We start from the raw sequence: 23,764 nt of genomic DNA, 5'->3' as shown, positions 1-23,764 counted from the left end.
GGTGAGGGGCTAGGTTCTGTGCCTACACTGTACCTCACCCCCAGCTAAGGAATCCATTGTGGAAGCGAGGCACCACCAGACACAAGCATTCACTGACTCTGCTGCTCTCCAGGAAACCTTCTAGAGCCTTCTGCTGGTCCCCAAGCTCTCAGCGATCCTCTGCCTTCCAAACCTCAACCCACACCCCCAACCCTTCCCCAAGCCCCTGGTACCTGGTTAGTTACCTGTCTGTGTATTTTGGGGTGTGGTGGCTGGGTTGGAACAGAGACTCTGAGCACAGCAAGCCCCCAGGTGCCACTGAGCTATCAGGGTCAGTGAAGAAGCTGTGTGACTGCATAGGAGCCACGCAGATTAATGTTGTTCCAGACATCTTCGAATGGAAAGTCATTTTTACACCTGGTGGTTTTTAAGACTCCTGAAAATTGTTTTTAAAAACTGTGACTTTTGCTTGCAGGTGTATTTTTAAATGAGCTCCATGAAATCCTTTGATAAACTGGTGATCATGGAAGGTTAGGATTTTGTCTAATCTTCCAAGATGCTTTCATAGATGCACAGGTACTGTTCGCTTAGGTGTGGGGGGGAGGGTCCTTGCCATCCCATTGGTGAGAGTGTATGTGTGTGTGCATGCTAAGTTGCTTCAGTTGTGTCTGACCCTGTAGACTGTAGCCCGTCAGGCTCCCCTGTCATGAAGATTCTCCAGGCAAGAACACTGGAGTAGGTTGCTATGCCCTCCTCCAGTGGATCTTCCTGACCTACGGATCAAACCTGCATCTCTGTCTCCATCATTGGCAGGCGGGTTCTTTACCACTAGCGCCACCTGGGTAGCCCAGGCTGCCTTTTTCCTTTTTTTTTTTAAATGAAACGAGCAATATTATGTTGGTTTCAGGTGTACAACAAAGTATAAGATTCAGATGTATATATATATACATGCTGGGGCTGCTGCTGCTTAGTCGCTTCTGTGCGACCCCATAGACGGCAGCCCACCAGGCTCCCCTGTCCCTGGGATTCTCAAGGCAAGAACACTAGAGTAGGTTGCCATTTCCTTCTCCAATGCATAAGAGTGAAAAGTGAAAGTGAAGTCGCTCAGTCATGTCCGACTCTCAGCGACCCCATGGACTGTAGCCCACCAGGCTCCTCCATCCATGGGATTTTCCAGGCAAGAGTACTGGAGTGGGGTGCCATTGCCTTCTCCGATACATAAGCATATGTTAGGCCTTGGAAATGATGAACTTTTCTGATAAAGAAATGGGACTGATGTGGATTTTGGAGGGTGACTTTCATTTTCCATTCGGGTGTATAATATCATTTTAAAATATTCATGACTAATTTCAAAACAAATAAATGATTCTTAGAAGTCACTAAAACGTAACTCATAATAAATATGGATGTTTCCCCAATGTGTTTATACATAAAAGTATTTGATTTTTAAAATAAAACCACACATATTCATTGTAGAAATTTTGGAAAGCCTAAATTAAAAAAAAAATCCACAATCCTGCCACATAGATGGATCCCTGAAATTCCAAATGTTTTATACTTTTCTTTGTTTTGAAAAAATTTAAGTAATATAGTCAATATCTTTACCTTAACAGTCTGTTATGAATTGATTTTTAGGGAATTCCTTGGAGGTTCAGGGATTAGGACTCTGAGCTTCCAGTGCAGGGGCCTGGGTTCCATCCCTGGTCAGGGAACTAAGATCCTACAAGCTGTACAGCCAAAAAAAAAAAAAAAAAAAAAAAAATCGGTAAAACCATTTGAATCTGGTATTTTCAAGAGTGAGTGGTGTAGTAATATATCTATCCTGCAAAAATTTTCATTGTAGTAAATACCCAAGATCTGTTATGCAGATTTAACTTTATGCCAAGGTGCCCTTTTTAGTCAGTATGAGCTCGAGTATGCCATAGTAACAAACAAACCTAAAATCTCCATGGCTTAGGACAAGGGAGGTTTCCTTCTCCCCTGCGTCATGCGCTCATCTCAGGTCAGTGGGAAGCTGGCTGCCCATCAGCCTCACTCAGAGGCCACCCCCACCAGAAACACTACTGGCCAGCTGGAGGAGGAGCACCATGAAGTTCCTCTCAGTTCCTGAAGGAAGCCAGAGGCAACAAGTGTCTCGTCCACTCACCTTTCTTTGCCCAAACTCAGAAGCAGAGCCAAGTTTTGAGAGGCTTGAGACTCATGATTTTGGAGACCCACTCTTAAGGAAAAAGATTTAGAATTAACAATATAAAACTAGGTACAATAGTATTTAAGAATGAGAAGCACACAAAATTACAAATTTTAGAAGTATTTTCCTTGTGTTTTTATTTTGGCCTCCACTAAGATACGGAGAAGGCAATAGCACCCCACTCCAGTACTCTTGGCTGGGAAATCCCATGGACGGAGAAGCCTGGTAGGCTGCAGTCCATGGGGTCGCGAAGAGTCGGACACAACTGAGCGACTTCACTTTCACTTTTCACTTTCATGCATTGGAGAAGGAAATGGCAACCCACTCCAGTGTTCTTGCCTGGAGAATCCCAGGGACAGGGGAGCCTGGTGGGTTGCCGTCTATGGGGTCGCACAGAGTTGGACACGACTGAAACAACTTAGCAGCCACTAAGATAGATGGTATTTGAATGTTAGTATGATCAGTTAATTTTGAAAAAGTGCACAAAAATTGACCTGAAGTTTAGGAGGACATCAGAGCAATCTGGGGCTTCCCAGGTGGCACTAGTCGTAAAGAATTCACCTGCCAATGCAGGAGATTCAAGAGACACAGGTTCGATCCCTGGGTTGGGAAGATCCCCTGGAGAACCCACTCCAGTATTCTTGCCTGGAGGATCCCATGGACAGAGAGCCTGGCATGTTATAGTCCATGGGGTGGCAAAGAGCTGGATACGACTGAGGGACATAGCACACACTGGCCAATTCAGGTTTTAGTTTGCCCATTCCCTTGTGTCGGGTGATGTCATTACACAATCAATATGCTCTTATACTGCATACATCAACTTATTGGTGGGTGTGTGTAGGAGGCTGTCATCGGAACATTTGTCTCTTCAGGCTGTTGCTATGCGTTGGAGGCAACTTTGTGTGTCATTTTATTTGGGACTGTCAGACTTTGTTGGAGAAGGCGATGGCACCCCACTCCAGTACTCTTGCCTGGAAAATCCCATGGACGGAGGAGCCTGGTGGGCTGCAGTCCATGGGGTCGCGAAGAGTCAGACACGACTGAGCGACTTCCCTTTCACTTTTCACTTTCATGCATTGGAGAAGGAAATGGCACCCCACTCCAGTACTCTTGCCTGGAGAATCCCAGGGACGGAGGAGCCTGGTGGGCTGCCATCTATGGGGTCACACAGAGTCAGACACAACTGAAGTGACTTAGCAGCAGCAGCAGTCAGACTTTGTCAGTTCAAGATTTGTCAGATACTTTATGATGTGCTCTGATACACTGGCTACATAAATTATATTAATCTCCCACACATAGCTATTTTCCCTTTATAGTACTGCTGCAGGTTTCTGCCCTATGAATCCCGGAATTCTCATAAGTTCTATTTCATGTGATTCCCACCAAAATGGGAGGAAAGGTACAGTGTGTTTATAATTGGATACTGTGCATTATGGGGTATATCCCTGTTGGGAAATACCTTCCATTTAGGCACCAATGAAAAGAGAATTGTCCACTGACAACTGTTTCACGCATTTGATGATCTGAAGAATTCTCCTGCTAAAAAATTCTAGCTCTGGCCCCTTATGATTCAAACCCTTTCTTCCTTCACCACTCAGACAATTCTAGTTTGGCAAGGAAGGGCATGTTGATCTTGTGAATTTTAAGGCCTGTTTCTTCATCATGATGTCAAATCAGCGCATATCTGGAGGCCATTCCTACAGAGGGACGACTACAGTGGCTGTACGTGGAAGCAACCGCTAGAGCCAAATTCAGTCTCTTTCACTCAGCTTCCAGTTAACCGACTCCCCGACTTGCCCACTGTTACTCCATCACCACTGGCAAAAGGCTTTGTAATGGATAGGAAGTTGAGGCACAAGCTTCATCATCCTGGAGATAAATTCGCCCTGGGAAACTCGGCCCCAATCTCCAAGCCTTCCGTGAGCCTGGAAGTCAGAGGACGGGCTGTTCTGTGAACCTGCTGTTGTTAGCACAGTGCTCCAGAAGGCTCCTGATGGTTTTCACTCCCACCAGTAGCAACAGGGGGTTATGAATTTTTAAAAAGCTTTATGTCATCCTAATCAGCCAGCTGTTTGTCCCCCCGTCCATGGTTTTTGATGTTGCCAGTCATAATTAGCCATAGTTGTAGAAATTTGACAGCCTTTTTTGTTTTTTAATTTATTTTAATTGGAGGCCAATTACTTTACAATATCGTGATGGTTTTTTGCCCGTGTATGTGCCCCTCCCTCCTGAACCCCGTCCCCATCCCATCCCTTCAGGTTGTTACAGAGCGCTGACAAGCTTTTAGTATCAGCACCTTTCAAGCATGCACACATTTGCTCCTGAGCAGTTGGTAGGTGCTACACAGAACGGACTCTCTCCAGGGTGCGCCTGTGACCTCCTGGTGAGCAGCTGCAGTGGCTCTCCCTTATTCACACCTTTTTGAACATCTCTGTACAGTTTACATGTGTCTTTGTCTACTGCAGAATTGTTATAAGCTGAATTACTTTTGATTCTGTAGGTGCTTCGAAGTTGTTGGCTTCCAGTATAACTTTGAGTCCCTGTTTTCTTTCTTTTTAGCCATGCCACACAGCATATGGGATCTTAGTTCCCCAACCAGGAATCGATCCCATGCCTCCTGCAGTGGAAGTGTGGAGTCCTAACCACTGGACTACCTGAGTCTCTGTTTTCTTATTGGCTATCAGATAGGTTTTACTTCAACAGTGATTGTTAGATTTGACTGTGCTGGAGGAAATTTGACATTTGCTGTACCAAAAGGCAGGCAAAAAAAAAAGGATTCTCCTTAGTAAAATTTATGGTCAGTTCATTTATGAGAAAGGGGGCAAGAATATACAATAGAGAAAAGACAGTCTCTTCAATAAGTGGTGCTGGGAAAACTGGACAGCTTTGTGTAAAAGAATGAAAATAGAACATTCTCTAACACCATATACAAAAATTTAAAAATTGGATTGAAGACCTGAATGTAAGACCATAAAACTCCTAGAAGAAAACATAGGCAGAACACTCTTTGACACATGTGGGATCTAAAATATAACACTAATGAACTTATCAATGTATAAGACAGAAACAGACTCATAGACATAGAGAATAGACTTGTGGTTGCCAAGGGGGAGAGGGGATGGGAGAAGTACGGATTGGGAGTGTGGGATTAGCGGATACAAACTATTATATATAGAATGGATAAACGATAAGGTCCCACATGCCTGCTTCTGCCACTGCTTAGTCCCTTCAGTCCGTCTCTGTCGACCCTGTGGACTGTAGCCCGCCAGGCTCCTTTGTCCGTGGGGATTCTCCAGGCAAGAGTACTCGAATGGGTTGCCATGCCCTCTTCCAGGGCCTCTTCCCAATTCAGGAATCAAACCCCAGTCTTCTGCATTGCAGGCGGAGTCTTTACCATCTGAGCCACCAGAGAAGCCCCAACATGCCAAGGAGCAACTAAGCCCCAGCACCGCAAGAAAAGATTGACAAGTCACAACTGAGACCCAACACAGCCAAAGTTTTTAAAACAGTGTACAGTTTATGTTAGAGTATTACAAAACCACCTAAACACCTATCAGTGGGTATTAGTGTATGTCTATAGTTGTGTATATGTGTGTATTTATGTCTAACTCTGATTTGGAATAATGCAATATGTATTTGGTCTTCATTCCATTTCTGGCACAGAGCTCTTAAAACTCGTGGAATTTCCTAAGTGATATGAGGTGTTTGGTATCTATATTTTTTATATTTACAACAAATCTCAGCCACACCTGGGTTTGTGTTAAATGAGATGATTTTTGGAAAGCTCCTAAGGATGGGGGCTGATTGCCAAGGGAAGCAACCAGGTGATAAGAGAGTTGGAACTTTTAACCTTACCTGCCGACTTCTGGAAAGGGAAGGGGACTCCAGATTAAACTCTATAAAAACTCTTGAACAGGATTGATCATCCACATTGGTTAGCCAAAGCACATCCAAGTGCTGGGGGTGGGTGCACTTCAAATTCCAGGGAGACAGAGGTTCCTGTAATTGAGACCCTTCTGGACTTTGCCTCGTGTATCTCTATCTGACTCTTCAATTGTATCCTTTAATAACTTTATAATAAACTAAAGTGAACTTTGTAGTAAATCTAGAACCTTCTCATAGAGGCCTTCCATGGTCACTCTGCCTAAAATTTCCAACATCCTTGTCCTAGTTACATTTCATCTTCCTTCCCTGCTTTGATTTTTCTCCTTTGTACTTATCACTGTCTAATATGCTACATTTTAAAATTTAATTAAAACTCTTCATTAGCATATGAGCTAAAGAACAGGGAATTTTGTCTGTTCTGTGCACTCCTGTGTTGAGTGGCCTATCTGATTTGCATATTCTTGAAACCATTTTTATTTTAATATGTAAGAATGTAGGTGTTACCTTCCCACACAAATATGGTTGAAGTTAGCATACCAGAAACATTTGTAACTCATCAGTAGAGTGTATTATTTCTTGCCGAAGATTACTAGATCCAATTACAGGGGTTAAAAAAAAATTTTTGGAGTTTCCCTTATATAAACTACTTCTTTGTGAATTGATTGCAAGTCAGGCATGTAATTCAGATGGAGAATTAAAGTGTCTGGTTCTGTAGAGAGTTAGGAGAGCCATTAGGAGAAGCAGAAAGTGTGTGCTTAAAAGGCCCGTAATTGTAACGTGTTGTCTGTGAAGAAGGCTGAGCACTGAAGAATTGATGCTTTTGAACTGTGGTGTTGGAGAAGACTCTTGAGAGTCCCTTGGACTGCAAGGAGATCCAGCCAGTCCATCCTAAAGGAGATCAGTCCTGGGTGTTCTTTGGAAGGACTGATTCTAAAGCTGAAACTCCAATACTTTGGCCACCTCATGCGAAGAATTGACTCATTGGAAAAGACTCTGATGCTGGGAGGGATTAGGGGCAGGAGGAGAAGGGGACGACAGAGGATGAGATGGCTGGATGGCATCACCGACTTGATGGACATGAGTTTGGGTGAACTCTGGGAGTACGGAGGCCTGGCGTGCTGCGATTCATGGGGTTGCAAAGAGTCGGACACGACTGAGCGACTGAACTGAAATGAACTGAACTGACGTGGAAATATGGAAAGGCTACATATTGTTAAAAAGGCATGGAAAAAAGAGAGTCTCCCTTCCTTTCTTGTGGAGACTGATGAGTCTGTCTGGAATTGTTGCGGGGGGGAGGTTTGTAGAGGCTCCCTGAGCCCCCATTTACCTGCTTTGTGCAGATTCGTGTGCTTGGTGCCTTGGAAGTGAAGGGAGGTGGACTGGCCCCTGCCATCCAAGAGCTCAGGAGGCAGAGAGATGTGTAGTGGCAGGTATAAAAGATGGGATGCAACCGCAGACCAAGCTTTCCTGGGGAGGGTGGGATCAGTCATGTCTGGCGGGGAGAAGAAGTGACATCAGGGAGGGCAGGGGGAGGAGGTGAGCTGATCAAAGCATGAGTGGGACACCTGGAGGAAAAGAAGGCCCCCAGAGTAGCCTGGGCCTTGTGTTCTCCCCACACTTCAGTCATCTGGGGATCTTGTCAAAAAGCAGATTCTGACTCTGGGGGTCAAGGAGGGGAGGCAGAGATTCTGCATTTTCATCTATAACAAGCTCCCTGGTGATGCTGATGTTGCTCATCTTGAGGACAGACCTGGGACCACAGAGCTGCTGGCCCATTTTTCCTCTACCTTGGAGGTGGATGTCAGCCTGGAAGCTCTGGCATAGGTTTGACAGGTGCTGGGTGGTGAGGAGCTGGGTTACAGAAGTAGGGTACAGGCCAGGAGCCCAAGACTGGTCTGGTTTTAGGTGTAAGACCACCTGACTTTTCCTTGATCACAGGGCCATTAAACTCAGTCCCTGGGCCTCCTCCTGTTCCCAAAATCTCGCTTTAAAAGTTGACCTGTGATTTTCATTGACACCTATTTGCCTTCACGATCTCTGATCTCTTAGGACATATTGCTAGTGTTACTTTGGTCCTTCAGAAAGAAAGTGTTTCTAACGTTGGTAGATTTTAAATGTTTTTATAAACTTCCCAGGCTGTCTCTTCATGATCAAATCCAATGATAAACTTAAAAAAAATTATTTATTTGGCTGCATCAGGTCTTAGCTGGGGCATGCAGGATCTTTGTGGCAACATACAAGATCTTTCGTTGCAGCATTTGGGCTCTCAAGTTGTGGCGCTCGGGCTTAGTTGTCCCAAGGTACGTGGGATCTTAGTTCCCTGACCAGGGGATGAGCTTGCCTCCCCCACATTGCAAGGTAGAATCATTCATTCATTTAGTGGTGCTGAGTCTTAGTTGTGGCACAGATGGTCTTAGTTGCATCATGTGGATTCTCATTCGGGCACCTCGACTCTCTAGTTGTGCTGCTCAGGCTTAATTGCTCTGCAGCAAATGGCATCTTAGTTCCCCAACCAAGGATTGAACCCTCGTCCCCAGCATTGCAAGGTGGATTCTTAACCGCTGGACCGCCAGGGAAGTCCCTCCAATGATAAACATTTTAAAAAGCATGGCCCATAAATTAATCGTAGTTGTTGTTCAGGCGCCAGGTCATGTCCAACTCTTTGTGACCCCGTGGACTACAGCATTCCAGTCCTCCCTGTCCCTCACTATCTCCCAGAGTTTGCTCAAACTCATGTCCATTGAGTTGGTGATGCTATACAACCATCTCATCCTCTGCCACTGATTTCTCCTTTCACACCTAATGATTTAATTAGGTGGGCCTTATTTTTGGGTAGGACTTCTACATGGAGGGGTTATACAAGTCCTTCTAAAGCTGTCTCAGTCAGCCTCATAGTCAGACCTCTCACAAGTCTCAGTCAGCCTGTGTGACATCAGCTGAACCAGAAGGGTAGTTGCAAATATCTTAACACGGACACCACCAGCACCCTGCCCTGTTAATGTTTGACATCACCCTGATAGAGACTGTAAGTGAGAAACGCGCATAGGTGGTGTCCACTTACTGGTGGCAGAGGCAGGACTAAAAACACTGTGAGCCTGCCCCTCTCTGCTTCCTCATGGGGGGCTGCACACACCAGCCTGGTGTCGGCCTCCTGTGGGGCCATGGTTGCTCACATGTGGAATTTAATCCTTTCATCAAGGCCCCTGTACCTATTCTTACGTAAGAATTGGATCAGGTCACATTCCTGTCCGTGATACTGCTGTCCCCAGGGGAAAACTCTGTGATTGTTGTGTGGTGGTGGCAGGTGAGTTTTATTTAAAGGTGGCAGGCACGTGTGTCCACAGATGTGTGCTAACCATACACGTACATGTGTGTTTGCAATTTTCTTCCCAGATCTTGGCCCTGATCGCATTCATCTGCATAGAGACCATCATGGAATGCTCCCCGTGTGAAGGCCTCTACTTTTTTGAGTTTGTGAGCTGCAGTGCGTTTGTGGTGACCGGAGTCTTGCTGATTCTGTTCAGTCTCAACCTTCACATGAGAATCCCCCAGATCAACTGGAACCTGACAGTGAGTTTTAAGTCATGTTCTCTGACTAGGAAAGGATCGAGTGCTCCATGGCTCCCAGGAAAATCAGAATCATTCCATGGCATGTTTGGTTCTGGTTCATTTTGATACATAAGTATTCCCTTGTAATGCAACTGTGAAATTTTAAATTTCCATCCTGGGTTGAATAACATGACTGCAGAATTAATGGGACCTTCACTAATGACAGAAACATAACGATTATTCTGACTTCTTTAAAAATGTCATTTCAATTTGGGGATCCTTTGAGACGATTGGTAATGTTGATACTTATAGAAAATGGGAAAGAGAGCATGGAATGAATATATTTGCATATTTTCACACTGGACCTGAAAGCCGTTTGCAAAAGTACTGATTCAGGAAGAGCTGAAAATATGAATGAAATTGCCATTAACTTGTGAAACCTAGGAATACTATTACTATTAAATTCAAAGCAGCTGGGAGGTCCCAGAGGGTTTGCTGGGTTGATCAGCGAGTCTTGAGGAAATGTGTCCTTTGCTCTCCATGCTTTGGGGCTCTTAACTGTGACAGCCTTACTCTCTGATCCGCACGGGAAGCTCAAGGCTGGTCACTCCCAGGCCCCCTTTCCTGGACTTGTGTTACTTGTCCCTGCTGTGCCAAGCGGAAAAGTGAACTTAACAACACTTTGTTTTCTTGATATTTCTTTGCAAATAAGCACGTGCAGGAACTCAAAGACAGCCAGTTCGGGAGACACAGCAGGCCCTATCAGGGCCTCCGGTTGTGGGGGAGGGGCTCTGAGCCTGCTTGCGCTCACGTGGGCTCCTCTGCTGCCAGCGGCGCTGGTGCTCGCAGCACTGGAGAGCGTGGCCTGGAGCGCTGGAACCGGGAGGAGGCAGCCTGGCTGGCCACCTTGCCTGGTGGGGCCACTCCCATGGTGTTCCAGCAGGGAGCCAAGAGGTGACCATCTTCCTGACAGAGTGCCGCCTGCGTCGTTCAGACCCTTTTAGGAAGAAAAATAAAAGGAGAACTGGGCTAGAAGTTGTCCATTGAAAAGTTGGTTTCATCCTGACATTGAAAAGGAAGAAATAAGCTCTAAAACCTCAAGATTTACTGGAGGCATTTCATCACAGTTTGTGGTGACAGGTTTTAGTGTCTCAGCTCTTTTTAAGATAAAGTCTATGTTAAAGAAAATGCTTCCAGTGTTGTGATCTAAATTGACTGTAATGAACAGGCAGTGCAAGAGTACCTCACAAACCTCCCCCAAACAGCATGCAGGCTCCATGGGGGCAAGGTCATCGTCATGGGGCAAGGTACATTGGAAACCCAGACCCCTAGAGTGTCTACTGCTGCTGCTGCTGCTAAGTTGCTTCAGTCGTGTCTGACTCTGTGCTACCCCTAGACGGCAGCCCACCAGGCTCCCCCGTCGCTGGGATTCTCCAGGCAAGGAACACTGGAGTGGGTTGCCATTTCCTTCTCCAATGCCTGCAAGTGAAAAGTGAAAGTGAAGTCGTTCAGTCGTGTCCGACTCTTAGCGACCCCATGGACTGCAGCCCACCAGGTTCCTCCACCCATGGCATTTTCTAGGCAGAGTACTGGAGTAGGTTGCCATTGCCTTCTTAGACACTCCGCTAGAGTGTCTAAGGCCAAAATAAATACCTTTGAGGGAGGCGCTGGGCTGGGCTGTGAATAAAACCACGCCAGAGATCCTGTTTGACAAAGAAGCAGCTACTAAGATGGTTAAGACCCAGGGGCTTTGAGTCAGGCCACCCTGTCTGTATTCAAGTCCGAGGTGGCTCTTAAGAGCTGTATATGACCCTGGGCAAGACACTTAGAGCCCCCAAGTGGAGATGATAGCGTTTTTCTTGCAGGGTTGTTTTAAGAATGAAATGAGACAAGTGTGTACAAAGGCTCCAAACCAGAGGGTGCTGCTGCCAGTGTGAGAAATAGTAACTTTACTGTGAGTCAGAGGCCATTGGTGTCTGTCAGCCACGTCATTCTCCTATAGACTTCACCAGCTTTGACTTCACACCCTGAATTCTGTCTTACCTACTTATTTGACAGCCATAAATTTGTTAGAAGACTTCATACCTCACTGTATTGTATAATATAGGCAGTTATAGCCATTTTCTTACAATAACTTCTGCTGCTGCTACTGCTAAGTCGCTTCAGTCGTGTCCGACTCTGTGCGACCCCATAGACGGCAGCCCATCAGGCTCCCCTGTCCCTGGGATTCTCCAGGCAAGAACACTGGAGTGGGTTGCCATTTCCTTCTCCATTGCATGAAAGTGAAAAGTGAAAGTGAAGTCGCTCAGTCATGTCCGACTCCCAGCGACCCCATGGACTGTAGCCCACCAGGCTCCTCTATCCATGGGATTTTCCAGGCAAGAGTACTGGAGTGGGGTGCCATTGCCTTCTCCGACAATAACTTCTAAGGGAGTGGAATCTGCAAAAATACTGAATCACTCTGCTGTACACCTGAAACTAATATTGTAAATCAACTATACTTCCATTTTTTTTTTAAAGAAAGAATCGCCAGGAATTCCCTGGCAGTCCACTGGGTAGGACTCTGCACTTTCACTGCCGTGGGCCCGGATTCAATCCCTGGTTGAGGAACTAAGATCCCACAAGCTGTGTGGTGTGGCCAAAATAATAAATAAATAAATAAATAAACAGTTAATTTTAAAAGGACCCCTGACCCCAGATCACCATAACAACAAAAAAAACTTCAGGTTCTAATTAATTCGTTCAGGCCTTTATCTCCAGAAATACCTATTTGGCAAGCTTTCTTAAATACTTAGTTTTTCTATTTTAATGGTGAAAGTCTTTCCACTGGTTGGTGACCACGTGTTTGGGGTTGTATCAAAATGTATCTTTTTTGCTGGAAAGTTAACATCCCTCTTTTCTTTAGGATGGTGTTGGCTAGGGCAGATGACTAGGTGGTGCCCCTGGCCGCCTCTCCCACCCTGTCCCTCCATCCTTTCATCCTTTTCCTACCACTGATTGACCACCAGGGTCTCCCTACCACTGACCACCGGGGTCTCCCACTCCCCGTAGCTGGCAGTCAGAGCCCTCCAGCCCTGGAAGCTCAGTCAAACTTTGTAGAGGAGGGAGGTCTGCACATGTCTGCTCTACTTTCCTACTTCCTGATCTCTCTTTTCTCAGCTTTTATTGTCAAATACAGCATATTCAGAGAAATCTGTAGAAGTCAAAGTACAGTTTAGTGAAGAATGATAAAGACTATGTAGCCAGACCCCTGGGTCAAGAGTTAGGACAGTGTCAACACCCTACAAGCCTCCCATGTGTCTCTTCCAAACATAGGGACTACTTTTTCCCCTCCACCATCCACTCCCCCGACACTCCGTCCTTGAAAATCCTCTGGTCGGGATCACTGGGGGATCACTGTGCTCCTGGATCCTGTGCTTACTTCCCAGTCCTGCCGCCCCCCCAACCAATCATTTCAGTCCTGGAGTATGCCCTCAGTCTCTCTCCTGGCCTACCCTCTCCTCTTGCCTCTGATGATACCATGGTCTGTTTTTCTTCTTCCTCTTTGTGTTCCTTCTTTGATGGCCTTTGTGGCCTCTGCTGTCCTCAGGTCAGGACAGGTGTTTCCTGACCTGAGAACCCAGGCTGGGTGCTATGGTGAGTTGAGAGCAGTCTGGAGTCACCCAGAGGGGCCACCTGCAGAGTCCTGAGGCTTTGCTGTGACTCATTGTGTGGTGTTTTCTGACACCACTTTTGACATCAAATATATAGTTGTTTTTTTCTCCCCCTACACCAAATCTGTGTACTTTTTCCACACTGACTGATTCTCTAAGACCAACTGTGCTGTGCTTAGTCGCTCAGTTGTGTCTGACTCTTTCGACCCCATGGACAGTAGCCCACCAGGCTCCTCTGTCCATGGGGATTCTCTTCGGTATTCAGCGATTCAGTTTAGTTCTGACACTAACTCCTGGAGTTCATGCAGACCGCACAGGTTAAAGGGCAACTAAGGGCACTCAGGAAATGTTGAGGAATCTGGGACAAAGACCAAATATATATTTTTCATTATGCCAAACTCATCTTTTCTAGAACTCAGCTTCCTCAAGGCCCTTTATTAGAGGTGTCTTGGATCCTAATTAGGTTAGGACTCAGTGAGACACTGGGAGTTGTATGGTTGGCACAGTAGGCTCTCTATAGATGGTAGTTGCCCCTGAAACCATAATTCACTGGACTCCAAAGGGGGTTCACTGGTAGCTCAGAAGGTAATCAATCTGCCTGCAGTGCAGGAGACCTGGGTTCGATCCCTGGGTTGAGAAGATCCCTTGGAGAAGGAAATGGCAACCCACTCCAGTATTATTGGCTGGAGAATCCCATGGACAGAGGGCTCCATGGGTTCGCAGGAGTTGGACACAACTTAGTGACTAAACCATTCCACAGAGGAGCTCCCGTCCTTTATGTCCAAAGTGATAGATAAGAAGTGATTTATTAGAACAGGATGCTTGTGAGGCTTATAAGCAGCTGAGTGAGAGGGCTACAGTTTTATAATCAAAGAAAAAGTGGAGAGGGGAAAAAGACCACTTCTTTTTCCTCTTTTTTTTTTTTTTTTAGTAGATGTCATGCCTCCATCATCAGCTCTTCCTCCAGGTTGAGTGAGGGAGTTTTTTTGTCCCTACCTAATTAAGCCAAGATGGTCATGGCACTGTGGAAATGTTATTTCAGGTCTCAGTACAATGAGGGTCTTTACTTTGAAATGTCACCTTTCCATAACTTACAGGGGTCTCCCATATTTTTTTTTACTTACAATCCCTTAGTGGGATCAGCTGTTTAATGACCTACCCTGTCCCTTTCCTCTGTCTCTATCACTCTGTCATCAGTACTATGGTCAATCTCATGGTACTGGGGCCGTCAAGGCACAGTATGGGCTGAATGGCTGTAAACCTCCTCTCTCATTCATGTGTAGATCTGACTTCAGCCAGTCACAGAGCCCTATGGTTATTAAGCAGTGGTGGTGAACACCTGTCTGGGGCCAGGCTTTGGGAACTGAAAGCAAGCACAGGGTAGATGTTAGCTGCTCTTCTGTGTGCTGTGTGGGATGCAGTTTTGTGTGAGGTCTGGGAGAACACAGTGGATTCCTCAGGGGAGGGGGCCTGGAGCAGGTCAATTGGGGAAGTTCAGAGGAAATGCCAGATTCCAGTTGAGCCTCAAGGGATGAATAGGCACTTGCTGGGCACAGAGTATGGAGGGGTGGGGCGCATTGTAGGGTGGCCCACTCTCTGGGACTCAGGGCCCTGTGGGGCTGGGTACGTGATGGAAATGGGCAAGTGAGGAGATGGGCCGGCGGTCCATGAGACCCAGAGGTTGCTTTCCTACTGAGTCCCAGCCAGTTGTGTTACTTCACAGGACTTTTAAGAACAACTTTTCAGGCGCAGCTGAAAGTTGGATTTTTTTTTTTAAATTTGGTTGCACTGGGCCTTCGTGGCAGTGTGAGGACTTCCTCTAGTTGTGGCACAGGCTCGGCAGTTGTGGCGCATGGGGCTTAGTTGCCCCACAGCATATGGGATGTTAGTTCCTACACCAAGGATTGAACCCAAATCCCCTGCATTGGGAGATGGCTTGTTAACCACTGGACCACCAGGGAAGTCCCTGGACTTTTTTCTTTTAAAGAAGTTTCTTATTTATATGAAATGTCCAGGATAGGCAAATCCTTAAAGACAGAAAACTAATTGGTAGTTGTCTAGGATTAAGGGAAGGGATGAAGAATTAACTGCTAATGAGTATGAGGTTTGTTTTGGAAGTGCTAAAAATGTTCTAAAATTAAATTGTGGTGAATTATATCTCAATAAAGCTGTTATTAAAATCATCTGTGATAGCAGCCGTGCAGGGGTAACCACTTAATATAGGGGTGTAATACTCTAGAATTCCCTAGACTGTCTTTCACAGGTAGATGTATGTTGTGATATGTGAATGCCAAAAAATGGAACCAGTAAAGTCAAGCTTTCCCATTTGAACTATCTTGAGTGTCTTCCATGTTAAATATAACTATATCATTAGTTTTAATGACTGCATACTGTTCCAATTGGAAATACCATTTTACTTAACAAGTCTTTGATTCTTAAGTATTTTATCTTCAGTTTTTTGCTATTTTAAATAACATGATGAACATCCTTATGCTTAGGCCTTTTTGCAACTAGTATGCTATTTAAGATGATTTTAAAAGTATGCTATTTAAGAGGATTTCCAAATGTGGAATTCATAGACAAGTAACATGCACGTCTTCAGAGGAGGCTGGGCATGTTCAGGGTGGTGTAGCTGTCGACACATGACCCTCTTCAAAATCTCAGCATCTTATCATAAAACATTTCCTCCTATTTCTGAGTAGCCTTTGGTTTAGAAACTATAGTTGTCTTTATTCCTGCAGCTGCTTACCCAGAGTTGGGTGTAACTGAACACGTCCAGGTTTAACTTTGTGAAACATTTGTCCTGGCTTCATGCGGGTCACCACTGAAAGCTGCCCTGCTGGTAGACCTCTCTGGGTAGAGTTTGTAGTTGTACTTCGCTGCTGTCCATGAGCAGGGGCAGAGGCGCTGGCCAGGAGTGTGGCAGGAGCTGCTGCAGGGCTCAGCTGTTAGGAGGTGAATGTTGCCATCTTTAAGGAGGAGATGGCCCCCAGAGCCAGGCCAGCCGGCAGGACCCACCTGGTGTTGATGATACAGTCGAGCTGGCACCTAAGCAGTGTAGGGTTTTTCCTGGTTTCTCTTTCCCTGTAGAGAGCATACAGGTGCTTTGGTATGGCCCAGGCTGTGGGGGCCTAATGCACAAGTGGAAATATCAGCAGTAACAATAAACGTACAGGGAACCCTAAGTGTGGGCTAGGCACATGCATGGCTTTTCATGTATGCTGTTCCACCCAGTCCTTGAAACCACTCCGGAGGGGTTGGGGGGCTGTGCCCACATATGACACGAGAGGCAAAGGGACCTGTCCACAGTTGTGGGTGGTTAGGACCCTCGTCCGGGTGTTTATATGAATCACTGTGCTGTATTCCCCTAGACAAGCAAGACAGGAGCTAAATCTTTGAAGCGTTGGATTTGTAACCTGATTTGCTTTGCAAGGAGCTTAGGGGAAAATCCTCTAGGCTTTAGCATCATGGAGACTTGAAAGACCATGCACGAGGAAGAGAAGTGTGCGGCCTGGCTAAGTGTGTTCTCCATCAAAAGAGTGTTCTCACTCTTTATATGTCACAAATGCATAAAGGGGTTTCACCAGTTTAAGTCTATTCTTGTCCATAAGAGGATTTGAATGTGTTTTGAAAAGAAGACAATAGAACTCTACCTGGTAATTAGTGAGTGTGTCCTTGTGGGTTAGCAGTTTGGTTTCTATAATAGGTCATTAAGAAATGATCATTTAACATGGTGACTTCCTTGGTGGTCCAGTGGTTAAGGCTCTGAGCTTCCTCTGCAGGGGGCGTGGGTTCAATACCTTGTCAGGGAAAATGATCCCACATGCCTTGAGGCAAGGTCAAAAAAGAAGAAAGAAATGGTAACATGATGTGTTTGGTTAAAATGTGGATTTTTCTGTGGTGGTTTATCAAGCAGCATCATTAACTATTTAATTAAATAGGATTAATAGCATCTGCTTTGCCTTCATCTGTGTGATCAATACCCCTGGGCCACCGAAACAAAAACAAGGAGCCATCAGAGAGGCTGGGGATTGTGCTTTTTGTGTCAAAAGTTCTTCAGTGGTTTTTTCAGATAAAACCTGCAATGATCCTTTTCAAGTGACTTTATCTTATTCTTTAGGATTTGGTCAACACTGGACTCAGCACTTTCTTTTTCTTTATTGCTTCGATCGTACTGGCTGCTTTAAACCACAAAACCGGAGCAGAAATTGCTGCCGTGGTAAGTGAACTCAAAAGGTCAAAACAAGGCTGGTTCATACACTTTCTGTGCCTTGCTGCTCTGTCCCCTGGGCTTGTGTCCTATTGCTTCTCCTTCAGCTTCTCCTTTGCTAATGATGTCACTGGGCCAGCGGAGGCCCCGGTCCCTTCAGTGCTGTGGTTCTTAAAGTGTGGCCCCTGGAATGGCAGCATCACCCGGGAGTTTGTTGGAGATGGCGTTCTCAGCCTTCCCCGGAGCTGCCGACTTGGCAGTGTGTTTTAACAAGCTCTCAGATGCACACTCTGGCTTGAGCACCTCTGCTTCAGTCTCTGTCCAGCGGAGCCCTGGATGTCTGAAAGGTCTGTTGCTTTTAAGGGCCCTGCCTGCCAGTGTGGGGTGTTCATGAAGAAGATGCAGTCTGGACACCACATGGCAGGCAGCACAGTGGGGGGCGGGGCGGAGGATGGGACCAGGTAAGGTGAGACTCTCTCTCTCTGTGCGCTGCCTTTCTTCATTGTTCGGTATTTACAAAGAATATGCAGCACTTTTATAACTGAGAGGATTTAAGGTTTATTGAGAATACTAAACTATGAGCTCTCCAAGGTATCACTCAATAGGTTCATCGGTTGTTAGCTATTCATTAAAACACCACCACTTCTCACTCTCAAGCTGCCCACCAGAGCTGCCCACATGAGAGGCAGTGGGGCTAAGGGGCTAAGATATGGAATGCTGGGCCTTGTGGCTTGATTTGGGGTCAACTTGAGACCCTGATTTTTCATCTATATGGTGTTTTGTCTACATGGTATTTCTCCCAGGGACCAGTGTCATGAAGGTCTGTAAAAGAGGCCCTTCTGTGATCTCTTTTTCCTTGTAGATCCAGAATACTTCAAAAGAGTCCTGAGGCTGCCTTTTTGTGGGTCACATGCCTATGAACTTGGCCAGGGTCTTGACAGCTGGACGTGTAGTGGGGTCTGGGTGTTGGGGTTATAGCCAGGAGAGGCTAATGTACCTCTCTCACTGGAAGTGCCCAGGGGCCCTGTGGACTAACCTGGCTTGTGTCTTGTAGATATTCGGCTTCTTGGCAACAGCGGCCTACGCGGTGAACACGTTCCTGGCCGTGCAGAAGTGGAGGGTCAGCCTCCGGCAGCAGAGTGCCAACGACTACATCCGCGCCCGTACTGAGTCCAGAGACGTGGACAGCCGGCCTGAGATCCAGCGCCTGGACACGTGAGGGTGCACTGAGTCTTCTCCCCTCTGGTCCTCCTGCCCGTACTTTCAATCAAGTTTTTCTTTCCCTCATCACATCAGATTATCATGTGACTAAGTTGAATTTTGTCCTCCTTGGTAACAGTTCATTCTGGGCAAGGGTTTTCATGGCAGCCCTGATGGTGGGTGCAGGAGGCGAGGGACCCCGTGCCCAGCCTTTCACACAGAGGCGGTGGAAGGGGCCTGCCTCCCCCATCCTCTGGCATGGTGGCCGAGGGAGCCACTGTCCTCGCGGGCCACCGTGTCCACTTCACTGTTCCTGAGCACAGGCTTCGCGGCTGACTCTGAGCCACCCCCTCATATGTATTTGTGATGAGTCAGGACTCTGGATTAAATGGGGGCTGTTGGAGGGGAAAAAACAAGTATCAAGGAGTGAAACCTTATGGTTGGAGTGGTGGGTCAGCAGTGCTTTCTGGGCTACCCCCATGGAGGCCCTGAATGTGCTTTAGTCTCGCTGCCAGGATGCCCCTCTCCCCATTGTTTTCCATGCCTGGGGGCATCTGGACCCCAGCACAAGCATGGACAGCCAGCTGTGACACCAAGGGTCTCGGCGGCAGGTGTGCCCGCTGGGTGCTTTGCTGGCTCTGGGGGAGGCTGGCACTCTCTTGGCTGGGCTCCAGGGCACTGCTGCGCATCAGGAGGTCACCATCTGTTTCCTACCCTGCTGAGATGTCCCTGGAATCATCTTCCTGAATCCCAGAGGCTCCTCCAAGAATACGAGGACCATCTTGTTTTCCAGTTTCCTACCTTCCCTGAATATGCCGAGGCTGGACTGCAGATTTTCTGTCATCTTACCTTCCCAGATAAAAGCCACAGGAGAAATACAGTCTGTCCCACCAGCCCGGACCCTTGCCCGTTTGCTGGCCTCACGGACCACAGGTGGGGACACGCCTCTGTCTCAAGGGTATGTGCTGATTTTCAAATGCCTGAGAAGAGTTCTAGAGTGAATTCTGAGTGGCTCCATCTAGGATTTGAAAACTACTTGAATCTGCACCATGACACCCCCTTTCACTGATGTTTCGGAGGGTGACGACCCTGTACCTCAGGGTCATAACTATGAACGTCGATCTTGGAGGCTGTTGGGGAACATTCTAGTTCCATAAGGTTTTGTATGAATTCTCGATAAAGTGAAGATTATTGTGGTATCTAAGTTACACAGGCCCCTGCAATGCTGTAGTTTTTTGTTTTTTTCTGTTGGAGACTAATTGTTTCTCTTACGGAAAATTTGTTTTTACATGTCGGGTTTTCACTCTTTGAACTGTCCTTAATGTTTACAAACCTCACTCTAGCTCCAATATTTTGTGTTTCGCCCTCACCAAGGAAAAGAATGCTCACTGCTGGTGGGAAGATTTTCCATTAATGAGGAGAGTCCCAGGATCTTGTGCTAGTGAGCGCTTACAGCTTCAGCAGCGGGCAGTGTCATGAGAGAGGGGGTCTCGGGGAGCAGAGCTTGTGTGAGAAATGTCCAGCCCTGCACAGGCTGGCATTGCCTTCTGCAGAGCGGAGCGGCGTGCGATTTCCTGCACGGGTGGCTTCATCAGGTAGCACTGCTTAGCTGGGGACGCCACAGGAAATGGTACTGGCCATCTCTGAAGGGTCGGGGTTAGGGCTCCCTGAACCGAACATCCTATACAACTCAAGTTCTGCTGAAGTTCCTTTCTGGGGCCATGACCCAGGCCACCTGTTCAAGCCCCTGGTCTGGTCAGAGACCCAGCTTGTCTGGGGGTAACTGACCTCCCACTGTCCCCACCTAGGGCAGCCAGGCCTGGTCATGGCGGTCTGACTGAGCCCTCTTCCCATGGATGTTGTGAGGCAGTACAAACCAGGCTTCACAAACCTCATACCTATTATGTGTAGTGACTTTTGAGGAGATTATGACATCTGGATTTTATCTTTTCATTTTATATATTTATTTTGCATTTGTAGAGTGTATATGCTTTGTCAAAATGGGGCTTATTGCCCTCTGAGAATTCCATTTAAAAACAGGGTTACAAAGACTCAGTCTTGCATCAAATGGGGCCCACTTGGAAGGACCACCCTGAACTTTATCAGAAATCTTCTGGGATTCATATTACTTGGCCTCAATAAAAAGCTGCCTTTGAAGTGAGATTGGAAAAAAGAAGACTCTTCAGGCGAGGGTTGTTGCCCAAGTTTTTCCAAGTCACTTCAATAAAACCAGTTATCATCTGGCTCAGAGGAGTCTGTTGGTATCCTGAGGATGTGTTGTCAGCTCCAAGGAACGGTTCTGAAGCCCATTGAAGTTGTACATGCTGACATGATAAAAAGTGATGACACCTTGTGCCATAGGCCACTTAGGAATTAATTTACATCTTAGTGTTAGAATCTTGGAATTATTTATGTCCCTGTAACTATTTAATGTCCTTTGTGCCATGAGGCTCTCCCATGGTTTTTGTAAATATATTTCTTTATATTTAATTAGCTCCCAGTATAGCCGAAAGTGACCAGATATGCTGACTGGCGTACTGTAGAGTCATAAGTCTTGTCACGTGGTGAGAAGGAAGGAAGGAATATGGTTGTCTAGTGTGAATGGAAAGACACTCGCATTTTCTTTATGTTGTTTCTGTGTATGAACAAGACAATCTAGATTTGCAGAGGCTTAAAAGGGCTTTTTTTTTTTTTGCAAATTGAAATAAGCTTATTTTTGCATTTAATAGTTGTAATATGGACCAGTGTCAGTTTGGTTTGGGGAATTTTTAAGACTGAGGCAATCTTAGTGTTTTTTAATTTTCTGGTGGGATGATATTGGCATTCACAGTTGATGCCCAGCTTGTATACGTTTGAATTTGTTCCTGGAGACTGGATGGTTGAAACTCTCAAGCATTTGGTGGAACCTCTGGTGGTTTTAGATGGATGCAAACACTGACGTCTTCAGAGACAGTTTATCCTGGAATCGATCCAGTTGATGTGGTATTTTTTCTTTTCTCTGATTCTCCTTTACCCTCCCTTCACGTTGCCGAAGACATGGCAGGGGGATGGGGCGCCTTACCCCTTTCATACAGAGAGATTCCAGTCACGAGAGCCTAAAGATACTCGTCAGCTCTATATAAAGCCAGGGAAGGCACAGGCAGTTACAGATTAAAACCTCACAGCAGAAGTTCTATTTGTAGTAAAGGAAACAGATTTTCACTCTGCAGCAAGTCATTCAAGAGAGACTACCTTTGCCCACAGAAAGGCAAGAATGTTGACGCCTGCCCAGTCCCAATATCCATGTCTTCCTTGGCAGCTTGAACCAAAGTGCCAACGTGGACGGAGCCCAGGCTGGCTGCAGGGAAGCGGGGACCCAGTCTGGTTCTGGGGCTCGGCTCTGGGAGGTGGATGTCACCCCCTACCCTTTGGGCACCATCACCATCCCTTGGCTAAAGGCTCCTTCCTGTGGGCAGCCATGGAGTGCGTCTGACCCCACCCCATGTCAGAGGCTTCCTGAGAGAGCTTTGTGACTCAGTTGAAAACATTCCTAATCTTTTAAAGTTTGCAGTTTCTTTCGTCTTTCTTTGAGGCTTTCTGAGTGACTCAGTCTTGGGTTGAGCCACAGGCGGCCTCTGAGGAGATAAAGCACTAACTCTGGTCTGCACATGTATGTGAATTCCTGCTTGCAGCAAATGACCCTTGAATACTCCCTCCATATGTCATGTGTGTGTGGCCCAAGCTCACCTTTTCTCATAGACTCACCTGTGCTGTTTGGGAAGGAACCCCTCGCTTCTCCCTGTGTTTAAGAGGTGGACCAAGTCCCTAATCTCGGGCTCTGCAGGATATTCAGTGGGCTGTTCTTAGAATCTGCCCTAACAGAGTGTGGAGACAACACGTGGCCACTTTAGTGATTCTGGGAGGCAGTGGCGATATAAGTGGGTCCTGGTGTGCCACCCATGTTCCAGACAAAGCAACCATGAAGTCTTTGTGCCAAGGCCTGATAGTCATTTTCTGCACGTGTGGTTTACAGGAAAACATGACACTAAGCAGATAGCAAAAGGCGAAAACAACTCAGCTGAGGGCTGCTTCTAAATTGACTGTCCCAACCACGTAAAAAATGGCTTCCTGCTCTAGTGACTGCCATTAGTGAGTGAGGTCTCCAGACATGTTTCTGGCTCCTGGTGAAGTGTGCAGAACCCAGGGGCTCTCTTCATCAGCACCCACTCCCAGGACCAGCTCAGTGACAGCTGATGAGGAGGGAGCAGGGGCGGGTCTGGGAGGTGAGAGGAGCGGGGAGCAGGCCCAGACCATCTGCTGAGGACCTGTCGAGAGCACTGGGCATGGTTACCCACCCCGGCTGTGCTTGGTTAACTACCTCCTGTCCTCTTTGGAAAAGCGAGGTCTTGTATTCCGGAACCCACTTGAGAGTGAGAGCCGAATGTGGGGACCAGCGTGCCTGGGCACTGCTGGGCTCTTTGTGTGTTTGGGAACTCACAGGTGTGGACAGGTGACTCAGATTCTGATCTGGGGGCCCCCTCAGAGAGGACGCAGACCCGACACCGCCTGCCTCCAGCCGTGTAAATGTTCCTGGCTCTTTGTAAAATCTTCATTTCTTCTCCCCTCAGCAGATATAGCTGAAATCGTAACTGTCTGGTTGAGAAGGTAATTGGAAATCTTTGTGGCTCTTTACATTTCTTTTATTTAGAAACCATTTCTGCCCTCAATATCTGTTAGATCTAGAAGAATTTTTTTTCTCAAAGTTTAATGTTTGTTTAGCTTTTCTTCATACCAGTAAATGGCATTTATGTACTTATAGGCTTGAAACTCCCTTTTTTGGTTTAGATTATATTCTCATTTCATTTGGATGTAATTTCTCAGCCTTAGGGATTTATTTTTTCCTTTCTTGTTTTTATTATTCTATAAACATTAAAAAAAAATTACCCACCAGCCCGCTGAGTCTAAATCAGTGGCAATTTGCCTAAAGTTTCGTTTATGGATCCTTGAATCATGTGTCTTTTTCACAGGGTTAGTTTGTTGTCTATAGTTTTTATTCCAAGACTTCAGTCTGGGTGACTTGCTATCTGGACATCCTGGCGTGTCGTGTCTCCTTTGGAATGC

At 46.4% G+C, this 23,764-nt stretch overlaps 1 protein-coding gene across 5 annotated transcripts in view; it reads left to right on the top strand.

Annotated features, from left to right (window-relative positions):
• The window catches only part of CMTM4 (CKLF like MARVEL transmembrane domain containing 4), a 79,085-nt gene that overhangs the window by 53,022 nt on the left and 2,299 nt on the right, over positions 1–23,764 (top strand). Inside the window, exons 2-6 of one of the 5 annotated variants that reach the window (XM_055554198.1) lie at positions 5,549–5,723; positions 9,446–9,622; positions 17,375–17,473; positions 18,519–18,679; positions 19,458–19,622. In XM_055554198.1, the coding sequence (XP_055410173.1) occupies positions 9,485–9,622; positions 17,375–17,473; positions 18,519–18,679; positions 19,458–19,622 (563 nt within the window). In that variant the 5' untranslated portion in view covers positions 5,549–5,723; positions 9,446–9,484. Of the gene's footprint in view, positions 1–5,548; positions 5,724–9,445; positions 9,623–17,374; positions 17,474–18,518; positions 18,684–19,457; positions 19,623–23,764 lie in introns of those variants that run through there. The other 4 variants (XM_055554196.1, XM_055554199.1, XM_055554197.1 and 1 more) reach the window with 4 other exon arrangements.

This window comes from Bubalus kerabau, chromosome 17, assembly GCF_029407905.1.
Source record: "Bubalus kerabau isolate K-KA32 ecotype Philippines breed swamp buffalo chromosome 17, PCC_UOA_SB_1v2, whole genome shotgun sequence".
Taxonomy (NCBI): domain Eukaryota; kingdom Metazoa; phylum Chordata; class Mammalia; order Artiodactyla; family Bovidae; genus Bubalus; species Bubalus kerabau.
The sequence above is the reverse complement of the archived record's forward strand: the minus strand, read 5'-3'. Positions and strand labels throughout refer to the sequence as shown.